The sequence below is a fragment of the Tyto alba genome, unplaced genomic scaffold (genome assembly GCF_018691265.1).
Source record: "Tyto alba isolate M040663 unplaced genomic scaffold, T.alba_DEE_v4.0 Super-Scaffold_2, whole genome shotgun sequence".
Lineage (NCBI taxonomy): Eukaryota > Metazoa > Chordata > Aves > Strigiformes > Tytonidae > Tyto > Tyto alba.
The window spans coordinates 14366241-14381290 of record NW_024881282.1 but is presented as its reverse complement, the minus strand read 5'-3'; the positions used below and the strand labels follow the sequence as shown (position 1 = coordinate 14381290).

At 34.3% G+C, this 15050-nt stretch overlaps 1 protein-coding gene across 5 annotated transcripts in view; it reads right to left on the bottom strand.

The window, feature by feature from the left end:
* CNTN5 (contactin 5) overlaps positions 1-15050 on the bottom strand; it is a 655782-nt gene that overhangs the window by 19089 nt on the left and 621643 nt on the right. For all 5 annotated transcript variants that reach the window (XM_042793009.1, XM_032991061.2, XM_032991057.2 and 2 more), the window contains 2 exons: positions 9690-9760; positions 7122-7356 (listed from right to left, as the gene is read on the bottom strand). In XM_042793009.1, the coding sequence (XP_042648943.1) occupies positions 7122-7356; positions 9690-9760 (306 nt within the window). The remainder of the gene's footprint in view (positions 1-7121; positions 7357-9689; positions 9761-15050) is intronic.

Here is a 15050-nt window from a genome sequence, read left to right as displayed (position 1 = left end):
GTGTTGGCCTCTGTCCTGCACCTCTTTTATTTAGTGGTGAAACACCCTGACTTGTCAGGTGGAACTTCTGTAAACTACTGCTGTAATGCTGCACTCCTGTGCACTTGCTCACAGCACACACACTGCTGCAGCTCTCCCTTCTCCATGGAGTAACCTGGATTTATTACATAGTGAAGTGTCACTTGGGAATAAGGAGCTCTCTTATTCCATGACATCTGTGCCAACATGTTACCTACACACGGCTCACTTACCTTGGCGTGTGAGTAGAAGTTGGACAAGAGAACTGATAAAATTCAGGATTTGTTAGGTTAAAAGTCTAGAGGAGCATTGCCATCTTCACGAATATAAATAATTAATTTCCACCAAGTGGCAGCCAGAGTTATCCTCAACACATGAGGAGGGGATGTGCCTATTATATTGATTGCATCTCTGACTTCCCACGGTGGGTCGTGACATTAATCAAAAAAATGCTTAATAAACTCTTACATGTCAGGTTTGTGATTTTATTCTTTAAAAAATCAGTGGAGACAGCTCTAGCTGAACTTCTACAGGATCTCTCCAGATGGGTCAGCTGGCAGATGCAGGAAATAATCTATTGTAGTTTACAGCTAATATGCCAATTTATTAATTTTCAGGTTCACCTAAACCCCAGCTGTAGCAGAGAAATGAACCACAGGACTTCACTTCAGGAATGTAAGATTTTAATTAAAGACATGGAGGCTGTTTTTAAAAGTGTGTAATTGCATATTCTTTCCACTAAGTGAAAAGGAAAGGGTAATTTTTTTATTTGTTTAAATAAGGGCTCAGGAAAAGCAAGAGGAGATGGGCCTAACCAGAACAATCTTCCACTCTGCAGTGTCTCATTTAATATCACATCATCCCCTATCTGGCCTGATGCAAAACTTTTTAAAGTTACAGTAGTATTCACTACACTGTTTATCAAAATTACAGAACTTTCAATTTTTGAGAAGATAATTTTGTCAGATGCCTGAAGGAGAAGATAAATACTGAAATTAACAGAACTGATTTTGTATCACCCATTGTGGCAATCATTAAAAACCTTTATAAAAGACCTAACTCATCTTGAAACAAGTTGGGTTCCCTCTTTCTCTCAGAAGCTTGTTTCTATTTCCTTTTATATTCTCACTTATATTTATACTATATGTATGCTAATTCATATTTATTCTTGTGCTGGTGGGCTGTGTCTATATTTGTAAACTAAACAGAGACTGAGGGACAAGGCATCAGCCTGAGCATGGACATACAATTGTCCACAGCATTAAATAGTTATCATGATCTGTGGTGAAGTATTGTCTCTGGCCAGATAATGCTGCCCCAAAGTATGCCCAGGAATATGCTGGTGCCTGGCCAGGAATGGTTCCTAGGAGGTGTGTGGATGCAGCCACAGTCTGGAAACAGGCAGTGTTCTAGTGTGTAGGTATGAAGTCTTTTTGGCCAGTTGACTTCAAGGATAAAGAATGTCTGGCTTGTTTTGTTTGCTAAAAAAAAATGATGTAGCAGCACTGCCCTTTACCTTTAAAAGCTCTTCACCATGCCTCATAATTTCCCTGATTTGCAGACAGCATCTTATCTAAACTCAGTCTTTTTTTACTAGGATAAAATAAATGAGCTCTTCTAGTTTCAACTCATTTCCTGATGATCTTGTTGGTCCTTTGAATCTGTAACATCTTGAATTCTTTGTTGAGCATGAGCAACTAGAACTGTAGATAAAATTTTAGCAAAGCTTTGCGATAGTTTTATCAGAATGATGTCCTGATATAAATTAAACTATCTGAGTCTTTCTTGTGTATAGATTCTAGCTATTAGGTTCCTATTTTGTAATGGATTTGCTTGTTGCTACTCCTTAGGTACTTGACATGGCATTTGTATGTCATTCATGTTCCTTTTCCTCTAGTCCTTTAATTCACATCTTTCCTATGTATTGTTCAGATCCTTCCCTATATTTTTAGTGCATCCTGAAGTTTTAATAACAGCAATATCATAAACAACTCTTCTATTAGCATTATGAATGTCAAATATATATGATCTCAGACTGATTCTTTAAAAATTCTGCCAGAAGCCTTCAAAGCCTTTCACAAGTCTGGTGGTAAAGATTTTTTTTTCTGCACTTCTATAGATATATTTTTACTTTTTTCTTAATAGATTAACTGAAATTTATTTTTGCGAACTGTTTTTTGTTTTCATTATTTTGGGATGAAAAAGATCTTACCCCAGGTCCTTGATCATATAGAGGAGACTAGATCTCACCATCCATGGCAATCATGAATAGAAAACCAGATTAAATTTAATTTATGGTACATTTGAACAGCAAGATTTGCATTGCTTAAATTGGAAAGGGTTGAATTTCTGAGCACTTGTCAATACCAGAAGTTTTCACTACAGTTGTAAAAATTTACACACTTGTATTCTTATTAGCTATCCTGTCTACATAATTTTATTTATTAAAAATAAATGATAAAGTATTTCATTATTGGATTATTCCTTGATTATCTTTAATATCAATACCTTATTTATGTCACATTTTTTCCTTCTTTATATACTTTTTTAACTTTAGAAAATTATTTTTTCACCTTAACCTTTTGAAATACTTGTGCTATTCTTCTAATTATTTGGATTTTCTTTTGTAAGTTTTCAACTTATTCTGAATATCTTTTAGTGGGTACATCTCTAGATCCTCAGATGTAATCTTCTTCCTTAGAAATGTACCATTTCTTGCAGTATAAACTTCAGGTAGAATTTGTGCCTTTGGCTCAGGGACATTCCAAAACACTTTAATTTCTAGTCTCAGCTGTTAATTCCAACTTATTAAATAATTTCCTGCTGTTTAATAATGACTTGTTCTACTGTTATTTGTTATGATCAGCTTTTCTATAGTGTCTTAATTATTCATCAAAATAAGACTGTAGTATCATTATTTCTTCTCAGTTAGTCAGTACTGGATAAAGAATCTGCTAATTATCACAGCTGGAACACAAGGTCATTAGTTGTATTTACTATCCAAACTACTCTGAGCAGCTAAACTGTTTCATAAATATCAGTCTCCTGTAATATTTATCTAAAATTAAAAAGGTCTTTCTCAGCACCCAAATTGTTTAGGTCAATTGGCAACTGACCTCTAGTTTGGATCCCAGTTCCTTTAATTGCCCTTTCCTGAAATGACGTGGAACCCAAGGATATTCTGTTATTTCCTGATATGTTAACACCTCATCAGCATGTTATGACATCCAAACATTTTTACTTTTATTTTGTGTTTCCTACATAGCTCACACTTTGTCTAGTCATACTTGTTAAAGCAAGTCTACCTGGCCACAACTCCTCTCAGTGCAGCCTTTTCCATCTTCTTGCAGTTGTACATTTACACTGTCCTATTTCCTTCTCCGTTTCTATATTTCTGATCTTCCCAGTTTTCCTCTTCCAGTGAATTAAAACCACACATAGAGATTGCATATAATTTCCCTCATACTGAAACCTTGCATTAGTAGTCTTGGTATTCTCAGCCCCTCACTATTTAAGTGGAATGTAGTCATCAAGAAAAATCTCCAAAGAATACAGAAATGTTAAAACAAACAGTGCTTGGAACTGTTTTTGTTCATTGGTTTGTTTTCAATATCTTGTGCCTTTTACAATGTTTATTCTCCATGGATCAAGATCACCTGTGCCTGCACTGACATTCAGTGCTTTGTTTCAGTATGTTCTAGCATGAATCTGATACCATTATTTTCTTGGCAGAAAGTACAGTCAGAAGAATTCTCCCTGCTCTGTTCATGCTCCTTTTCAGCCTCAGGCCTGAACATTGCAACATTTCTTCTGGCAGGCAGCCTAACTTGCTATGCTTTCCGTGTGCTCTGAGGTCTCTTTCTATGGTTAAAGGGTTCCTTTATGAAAGGTTCAGGCTTGTCTTCACCTGTTGCTCTAACACATCTATTGTGTCCTGTTCTGCCTTCTTATTGAAGATAATTGTGCATCTTTTTTTCTATCCTTCATCTTCTGTGTATCATCCTCATTCCCTCTTTAGAACTGGTTCCTGGATCTCATAATCTCTTTTACTTCACTAAAATATCTTTCATTTTCATTTTCTGCTCTCCTTGATTATTTGCTTTCTTCCTTTCCTAAGGTCTCCAAGAAAGATAAATCCTTCAAACTTTTCTACTGCATTAAGCCATCTTTTCCATCGGGTCATGTTTGATTATTTTCCTCCTAGGTTATCCAGCTAGCTTTATACAATCTTTTTATCTGCTTCTCCAAACTATTCTCTAATCTTCTATTACATTCATCTGCGTTTTTAGCTTCCGGATAGTCTCTCCTATGAGCTGTATCATGGAGATGTTTCTTATGAAGCCAAAAAGACAATGAAGGAGAAGAAATATCTTAAAACATCTTTAATGAGTGAGGCTTTTTCCTCATTTCAACTTTGGGTTATCACCATCACTGATCCCTCAGTAACCATTGGTATCAAATTACCTTCAAAATATCTGATTTAGAGATTAAAGGATTATCCCCCTACTTACATATGAGAAAGTGTTAAGTGTTTTTCTCACATTTTCTGAGATTCTTTACTCAGAAGGTTGTGTTTTAAGCCTTTTGCCTCTGAGACACTTTATGTAATCAGAGGGCAATCAGTTGTGTTCACAGAGGGAACATCTTAGTAGCAGCTGCCAAGCCGCTTGCCTAGGCACAACTCAAAGCCATCACAAACGGGCTCTGAATGCAGATCAGAGAGCACACAATATGCAGTCGCAGTCATATGGGAGAGAGAGATGCATTCATTCTTAATAAATGAGAAATTTCTTCCTTGCCCAGAACATGTCTTATGCAAACCTTTTTTTTTTTTTTTTTTTTTTCTTCTGTGTGCAACAGGATGTAGATTTCTTTAGACAAATTTTTTATGTGAGTGAACAACTGGATATCCATCTGTAGATGTGGGAAACCTCTTAATATGTAACATAAAGTTTCCTTAACTTTTAATAATTTTATACTTGGCCTTTATTCTAGATGTTTGAAGAGCAGTGAATTGTGTGTGTAATGAAAAGCAAGTAAGCTAAGGGCTTGCTGGATCAGCCCTAGGACCATAATATATTGTAGTTTCAATCTTCATTTAATATCTCTTTTTTGATAGAAATTCTTAAGAAAATGTGCCTTCAGTTGTTTAGCTCCTGAAGTGTGAAAGTTCATGCTTTTTTCAAAACCAGTCCCCCCTTTTTTCATAGCAAGCTAAAATGTCTGTTGTCCTCAGTCTCCATATTGCCCAAAATTTAGCTGTAATAAATTTTTTCAGTATTCCTTTAACTTTTCAGTATATCACCTAAGGTTATTCAGGAGAAATGCTTTTTATAAATTAATTTTGCACTGTATTGTCACAGCATTGTTTATTTTTTCCTCAGATATAAGTCTTATAAAGTATTCAGGCCCACAGAATTCCTCTTCTCAAAGGAAAGTCTACTGTACAGACACATACAGAAACTGAATTATCAAAGCTATGATGATTAGATACTTTTAAGGAACTGAATTATAATCAGAGAAATTGATTTCTAAAGATAGTGTCTGGGAGCACAGAGAGAAATATAATTTTAATAATTCCATTAAGTTAATTTGTAAATTTCATATTTTAAAAGAAATGTTAGAAAAATTAATTTATATATTACTGATTATTCCTTTTCCAGTTTTGTCCAAGCAATAAGCAAAGGACTACTTATTACAACTCAGCATTCATCTTTTGTTAAAATATCTTTTGCTATTAAAAAAAAAAAAAAGTCCATTAAGGTTTTTGCTTCCATTCCCTTGCAAAACTCTATTTTTATTGAACTTTCTGATTAGAGTAGGAAATTGTTAAAGAATAAAAACATCACCATCGGTCTCACAGTATCGTTTTCCATTGAGGAGCAGAGAAGTAATCTGTAAGATTTTAAAGTTGTATTGGGCAAATTTGCATTTTAAAATGTAATTATTTTCATAATAATATGAATACATGGTAATGCTGATCCAAACAGTGGAACACAAACAAATTACTGGAACTGCTTTTAGCAAAAACAGCATTTCCAACCTCTATAATTACTGTGAGAAAATACTAGTAGATAATCTCTGCTACATCATGGCTCCAAAATTACACTTTTATTGTGGACTAATATGGAATAATATTTAATGTTTTCTAGCTTCACATGAAATACAATTAACTTCACACTACATTTTTGTAGAGATAGTATAAAATTCCTCCCATCTCTACTAGAACTGTACTTACTTTATTCTTTTAACAGAAGACAGTGAGATAACTCAGAATATAGTAAAGAAGAACTGAAGTATATGACTTCCGGTAAAGAAGTTGCTCAAAACGTTCCTGTGGATGACACTTATTTAACTTTTGTGTGTACAGAAATTTCCATACACTGGCTCCTGTCAATATAGAACAACTTCTTTTACTAGTACAAATTAGTCTTTTTTTTTTTTTTTTTCCCCCCACAAAATAGTGTTGAGAGTTATATCAAGTTGACAGAAATTTTCAATAAATATTTATTTGTTCTTCTAAACTATTCCTATAATTCACATGGAATATTTATACATTAAAGTAAATGGAGAAATTTTATTCTAATGAGCTTAAAAAGAGAGAAAACAATAGAAAAAATTGAATAAAAATAAGAACAAAATTACGTTCTGTGCACTTTTAACATCCATTAACCAGGAAACGAACATTCATAAGTGAATTTATTTAGTCTTTGAGTTATTGTTTGAGTAATGCATCAAAAAGATATCATAAACCTCAGAAACAGTAGAAAATATCAGCCTTTCTTTGCTCATTGTTAGAGCAGCCCAGTTTAAAGTTAAAACTATAGATTTCATATGAGGGATGAACCTTCATTAAAAGAGATTTTTATTTTGTTAAGACTGATGTGGCTTGAAGTCTATTCCTAAATGTTGTCACTAGTTTTCTGGGTAAACTTCGCAAGTTAGTTCACCTTGTTCTCTGCGAAACAACTTTAATATTACTTAGCACTTCAGCAAAGAATTTTGAAATTTAAGATTGAAAAAGCATGGTATAATAGGACACATTATATAAAAATAGCTTAATATGGTTCATAATATACAGGTTAACTTCATGTTGAACTGACCTCCTTCAGCTGAGCAGATGACCACAATAGGGCTGAAGGGACCATCTCCTTTGTTGTTGTAAACACCAACTTTCACCTCAAAAGGTGTCAGAGGTGGCACACTTTCATCTCTGTAGATGAACTTTGAGGCATCTGAAGATGTCACCATTTTTTCCTTCCAGCCACGTGTTCCATTGGGTCTGAAAGCTACAATATATCCAAATCCTTCTCCATTCTGAAACTCTTCTGACACTGGCTGAAAAATAAACTTGAGGTAATGATCATGTATGGTTCTACTAATTTAGAAACCAGTCACTTAGTGTCTGACCATAATCTGGCTGCTTGTGTGAGGGTAATCTGTTACAGAATCAGATCAAGGGCACAGGGGACACTGAATCCTTTGCGCTCCACAGTGCAAGTGAATGTCTCATCACCAGGCACCTCACTTGAAGATATTTTCTACCCATCCTTCTGAAACAGTGCACTGCACATCCAAGAAAAAAAAAAAAAAAAAAAAAGAAGAATCATGACTCCAAAGGCAGAGGAGGCAAAACTAAGACAGACTTTGTAATCTAGTCATTTGAGTTGGAAAGGAGGACCCATGTGTATCTGCAATACTTACGGATTTGGCAGTAGGCAGTCACTATAAAAAAAGCCAGAATTACAAGAGAAGTATCAGAACTCTTGGATTTCACTGCACATGTTAAATACAGAGTCTGTCAATTAAAGTTGTGTGAAAAAAAATTTGATTGAACCCGCTGAGTATAATTCAGGAGCCTAGGTAGGTTAGTCTTTTTGCTGAATTCCCAGAGACCCATACACCATCTCAGTATCTCTTCCTACTTCAAAGTACTTTGTTGAATTCCTATTGCCTGTATAAGTACAATAAGACTTTTTTTGGATCCTGCAAAAGCACAGACTGACTGTCCTGGAGCTGTGCTAACTTATACTGTGGTTGTGCCTTATGGTAATGCAGTGGCTACACTAGACAGCATAGTAGTCTGTAGTGAGTTGTTGGAGTGTTATCCAATGCTCTAAGATTAGTTCTATAGCAGAAATTTCAACATTTGCTTTTAATTGCATATTTTTCTGTGTTTTGTTCTATATTTTTACCATTTCTTGAAGAGACAGTGTCTATAATTAGAAATGGTAGCAATTTTTCAAACAATTAAAAAGGTAACCATATCTACTTCACATTTTATATCTGACACAAATGAAATTACATGATGTTTTTGTAGTCTTGATTTTATTCATGACTTTATGCAGTTTAAGAGGTACATGAAACACTAGTGTGTTGCAAGTATTAACAGTAAGTAGAACAGTACTAGGTATTGATGGAAACAAAGAGTTAATAAGAAATAAGGGGGAAGGATTGACATCTTCTGCCTTATTGGCAGTTTGTGCTCCTTAGCTATAAACGAAGAAGCATCAGCTGGCCTTTGTGGAAAAAAAGTCAATGTATACTGAAAATTATGTTATGGGAACTGCTAATTCTGAACTGTCATATCTGTATTGCAGAATGGGACACTCATGGGTCTCTGGTTTTCTTTTGGAAGAAATCTTCAACCCTTGACAGAGAGGGAGATATAACACACTCCAATAGTCTCTCACTCCAGTTACCTGGGGAACACTGTAAAGACAATATGAATTCTACCTACTAATATATCATATTAAGGACCAAGATTAGGCCAATTTACATCAGATACAGTTCTAACCACCTGGTGTTTTTGTTTGGGATTCAGTAAATTCTTTCCCAAGAAACAGACTATGAAGCAAACTAGAATCAGCTCTGTCTTAGCTGTCTCAGGTATCTGGTGTCAGAGAAGGCAGACACACCAACATAAGACAGCCTCTTCAGCTGTTCTGAAATTTGCCATTTTAAGCAGAATTCTGTGTGTCTCTTACTGTCTGAATCTCTCCTCAAGTTGGCTAGGCTAAAACTTCTTTCATTAAAAACCCATGTCTTTATTTGATGGAATTTTTCTTTGTTTTATATATTTTTTTCTGAATCTGAAACTCTTCATGTTGGATATAGAAGTTTTGAAAATTCCTCAAGAAAAGTCTCTGTTCTACTTTGTTATTTATGATTAGCAGATAAAGCAACTCCCATTCCTCTAATTGCCCACTGGCACAGTCACATATCTGTGTTGCATCTTGCATTACAAATATTTTCTCAAAATAAAAGTCTATTACATGTTTTTAGTTTTATATTTTTATTAAATACTTTTAAAATATTATTCTTTCTTAATTTAAGTTTTAAAAATGTTATAAGGCTTTCCTTCTCTTTCCTTAGCTATTATTTCATCTGGTGTAACATTTACATAAGATCCAGAAAAGTCAAAAGAACCCAAGCAGTAGATCAGGAAGAATACACTTATGAACTAGCCCAGCTTTGGAGCTGCTGCCATAATGCCCTCTACTCAAACCACATGAAAATGGACATTACTTTGAAACTTTAGAATATATTTAAAAACCAGTAATTTATATTAATATCTTGCAAAGATTTGCTGTAAGGAAACCCCAGTACAGCACTATTTTGCCCTTACATGTAAGCATGAAACAAAATCTTTAATCAGAAGAGTCCCTTACCTCCCATGCTATTACTAATTCATGTCGCCTTCCACTTCTACCACTTACATTAGCTGGAGGTGTCTTTGGAACTGTGAGAAAAAAGGAAAAAAACAAAACAAAACAAAATAAAACATCAGAATGTCCAAGTTATTGAAGTTTTCCCCATAGTAATAAGTTGCTGCAGAAGGCATGAGGCTGTTAAATCAGAACAGAAATAACAAACATAGCACTCTGTGGTAAAGAAAATTTACTCAAGTTTCATTTCAGAGAATTGCACATTCAAGCTAGTAAACTCAAACAAAGCATTAACTGTGAGGAAAAAACCTATTGGAATAAAAAGGCACTTAAGTACAATATCTTCTGCAGATTAGTCAAAATTTCAATGTATAGATCATCTAAGCGATAAAATAGAAATTATCTTGTAAACATTTGTATGTTTTGTATAGAGAACTCAAAATTGAATGCCAGGGAACCTGACATATTTCAGACTTCAGGTAAAATCTTAAGACATAAGTAATATGTCTTCACTATTTCCCAGATCATTAGTGATTTAGAATGTTTTAGTTCTTGTAAATCTATTCTTGTATGCTTTACCAGGGAGCCAATTTTCAGAAATTTTAAAAGTAACCATCCTTAAATATATTTACATAATTTCTTGCAAAATTCTGGAAGCAGTACTAACCACAGTTCTTTACAAATTATAACCACTATTATGGCTTTTAAAGCACATATGAGCAGCTGTTTAAATTCTTTAAAAGAAATGATAACTATCATCATCAGTGTGAATTGGGTTATAATATTTTGTAAAACTTCAAAAATGTTAATTTTTCCATTGGAAATGTATAATTTATTTTATCTTAATGCCTTTAATGAAGTTCCTACAGCGACTAATATCTTGCGTTTATTTACTGTGAGCAGGTAATGCTTGCATTCTTTATTTGATTATATATGTCCTAAGATAAAAACTTTTGTTCCTTACAGCAGTACATAGGTCATTGGTAGAAATGTACTGTGAGGTATTAACTGTTCAGGCCTTATTGCATGCTGTTTAGCTTATTTATTGAGTAGCACTGTGCCCTTGAACTATACAAAGAAAAATACATTTAAATAAATGTTCACACGCCTTTCTATTTCCCATGTTGATCATTAACAGCTCAAGTTCAATGAAAGTGCAGTTTTTACTAGATCCTGGAAATTCACATAAAATTTAAGGATTCATTTGTGTAGTGTCTTTTTCAACTCTGAACTCCCTTTTAAAGAACATAAACCCAGATCTGTTTTTTCTCATAAAAGATGCAAAACCACAAAGCTTATGAATTGCTTCTGATTTACACTGTTGGAAATGATGTAAGAACCCGGGATCCAGGCTGAGCTTGTAGTCCAGGCTCCTTCTCCAGGGAATGCAAAGCTTTGGGATGGTTCATCAGATCCAAAGATAACTCTAAATAATGGGGAGGATTGTTTAGACTCTACTGGCTAGAGACATGAACTAGTTTAAACTAAGACCTAATCTTTACATTGCAAAAGTTAATTAAATTTTCCTTTTGGAAACAGGATTTCCCTCTGGATTAAAAAAAAAAAAAAAAAAAAAAAAGCAATCTGTGTGTAACACTGGGATGAATGTTCTACAGTGAAAAGATGCAGATGAAGAATCATCTGCCAGTTAATTAACATGCAAAAATTATAATGCCATCTGTAAGGGAGGATTTTTAAACCTTGTTTAGCACTCATTTTTCTCTTGTCTTTCTAAAATATTTCGTGGTTAAGTTATAAAGATAAATTAAGTTTTTATGTAGGTGCTACATTGCTGAGAGAGTATGCTGTACTCCTTTGAAGCATTCAATATGATGGACTTATTTAACCTGCAGTGTCCTCTTTCTAGAGTTTTCTTGTTAACAGCTTTGCGGACTGAAGCCCTATTTAAATGAATAAACGTTAAAAGAACAAAACTGTCAAAACGATGAATTTCTTTTACACCAAACTAAAATGTACATTCACACAGTGAAACTCTCTCAAATGAATAACCATTAAAAGAATAAACGTGTCAAAGGAATAAATTTTGTCTGCACTGCACCAAAGCAGATTATACACAGTTGGAGGGGGACATTTTGAAATGAGTAACTGTTAAGTGAAGAAAACTATTAAAAGAAAACATTTTTTTTTTTTCCAGGCACTGAGGTTATGTATTAGCAACCCTTTCAGCAGCATTATCTTTATATCAGCCTTATATATGACTTTACTCACTCATAGCCTAAGTTTATTACCATGCAATTAGTGACTTCACAATCTTTAAGTTGTTAATTCTTGGCAGTGACACTCATGGAGATGCTTTTGCACCAAATAGACAAGTATGATGACTAAACTTGGCTTGCAGACAGAGGATCCATGTGCCTGGGGGACAAGGACATTAGGACCTCTTTAATGCTTATAAAGATGAGAAATTTGGTATCGTTTCTTCTTAATAAACGCACCCCAAAGATCTCCTTGCTGTGTTAACATGTGTCATATAACTAGAAGATGAGAGAATGTCACCTACTAGAAAATTAATCACGCCTTGTCTAAAACTGATCATAAGATGATGACTATGCTTAGCTTGGTGGTAGTCTGTAATTCTGATCAAAGCCTTCTCATTTGCCCTTTTGCCATTTATCTCTTCTCGAGTGCTGTTTTATTCTTAGACTGTAAGCTTTTTGGGATCAGGTCAGCTTTTCTTTTCTTTTGTTTCTTCATCCACTGCTAAGTTTGGGAGTTAAAATCCAGGTCTCTCTGTTGTTCCGCTAATGCAAACAATAATTAGTACTAAAAACTGTTCTGGAAGACACAGTGACTAGATGTAGTTCACAGTAAATAATGGGGGTTATGCTGGCACATGTTGATGTTGAAACCTCCACTTCTGTCAAACAAACAAAAATCTTGAAATGACTTTGCCAGGAGTTTGATTTAGACAGAAACAGCAGGACTTGTTTCTTACTGTTTTCCATTTTCATAGAAGTACTGTGATATGCTGAAAATGAAAGTGAAATTAAACACTATCAAAACTTACCTCCCCTAAACCAAACAAAAAAATCTTTAACATTTTCTTTAAGAGCACACACGAAGAAGGTAGCCCTCAGCAGTCCTGTGAGGCATTTGTCAATATGCTTAAAATATAAATGATGAAAAGATGATATAGGCAGGTAAAGCTTATACATGAAGCCATGGCCAATCGTTTAATAATTTGTGTCTATCTTACCATTACAATCTAAATATGGATGAAAAACAGTGCTTTCTCTTTAGGACAAAATGTATGCACAGAACTGATGTTGCTGAGGACTTTGTGTACAGGAGAAGTGGTTAAAAAGTGCTGAAAAGTGCCAATGATGCCACGTATATATTTTAATTCTCTATTTAAATGTAAAGCTTGGGGAAGCTTTTGGAAGTGGTAGTTTCATAGCAATGAAACCATGAACATGTGGGGTAGATGTTGGCTTTCCTTCCAGAGTTCCATTGTGTCCAACATTTTGAAAACTACTCTGTGCTTTAGGGTGCTTAAATTAGGTTTTTGGTTCAGTTTTAAAAATTCCTCTTTCTTCACTTTGAATGGCTGACGGATTTTCAGGTTTTTTTTTCAGTGAAAACTGTGGATTCTGGTCAGCTGTAAAGATGAGCTCATTCAAAGATTTTGGGTACTCACTTTTGGGCAAAATATTGAAAAATGTTAAATATTTCATTTTGACTTTATAACAAATGAAAAATAGCCATTTGTGTTTTTAAATGAGGTATATTTCGGTTTTATTTAGAAATAGAAAAATTCAAACTGGAAAGACAAATGAGAACATTATGTTTTGAGTTGACAGAGATTTTTAATTTTTATCCAAAATTGTTATTTTACTTCTGATTTACTAAAGAAAACAAAGAAAATCTAGAGTTTGTTTAAAATGAGTTTTATCCTCCCCACTTTTACTTCAGTGAATGAACTGAAAAAAATCTTCTAAGCTGCTTCAGCTCTAGATTCCTTCCCTTGTGGAAATGAAAATAAAAATCTCACACTGAACCTGAAAAAACTGAAATTACTTGAAACACAGTTCATCCTCTTTAACATTCTAATCTTATTAAGAAATTAAAAAAATATTATTGAATGAGTAGTTAATAATTTTAAAGTGTTTATTTTTTGTCTTTTTTTTTCAAGGACATGTCGAATGGCTTTTTTCAATTTTCTGTGTTTTATTTATTATGAAGAGAATCGAGAGATTCTTAATTTTCTAGTGTGTCTTAATTTTTGTGCTGGACAAACGTATTTAGCAGCCAAGCTTATAATTGATGATAGCATTGCTGTAGAAAAATGTAGCTGGATTTAGTCTCTAGCCTTCGATTTTGCAATCTGAATAAGTGAGATAGAGGCAAGACAAAGAGAAGCAAGTGCCTTACTAACCTCCCATTTTTAGAGTAAGAGACGATAATGTGAGTTGCCCAAATTTACAGAGAGTTTTCTGATAAGCAATTGAGTCAAAATTTCCCAAATCCCAATTCTATACTTTAATCACAAGGTCTTTCTTACTCTACTTGAATCCTATATTCATGAAGGTATTTTACCCATGGATATTTTTTGTATAAATTCTGAAGCATCTTGTCAAATAAATCAAAATGAAACAAAACATTGATATTGCTACACCCTTTGGAGAGATGAATTATTAAACTTGACTTCAGTCCTCATAAAATATTTGCTCAAGGTACAGTTGCAGTTATTTATTTCTTTTAGAGCTCTTTTTATCTTTTAAGATACAAATGTAGTATGAAAACCAACTCTTCTTACATGTGGAAAAGGTACGGGTGGGGTGAAAAGGGTTTGTCGTCAGTTCGGTGGAACTTCATCATGTGAGGACCAAAGCAACAATGCATTCATCAGTTTTTTCCTTCTCAGTTGTTTTCCTTTATACACGCACACACACACACACACACACACACACACACACACACACACACACACATATATAATATATATATATGTCTCCTGAAGTACACATCTGGGAAATAGAGGGATGTTAAGTGAAAATCCTTTCACTGTGTGAAAGGCCAGCCCTCAAGTTCTTCCCTCCCAGGAAAACATTTCACATCTCATCTGTTCAGGAATGAAAAGTAAAATGTGCCAGCATCTAAGAAGCGGACGATACACTGTATTCAACTATGGGAAAACAAAGATGCCCCAACTGGTCTCAGGATCTGCACTTCTGTTCTCATTTCCTCTGTATCTTTAGTATTTGTAATGTGGTAGGAGATAAAAATCAGTTCTATTCACTGATAATTGTGTCATGGGGCTGTGGGACTGAGTCTCAATCACACATATAGGACTGAAATCTCAGATGCTGTGGCATATACGCCAGCGAGGCAATTGCTTAGCTT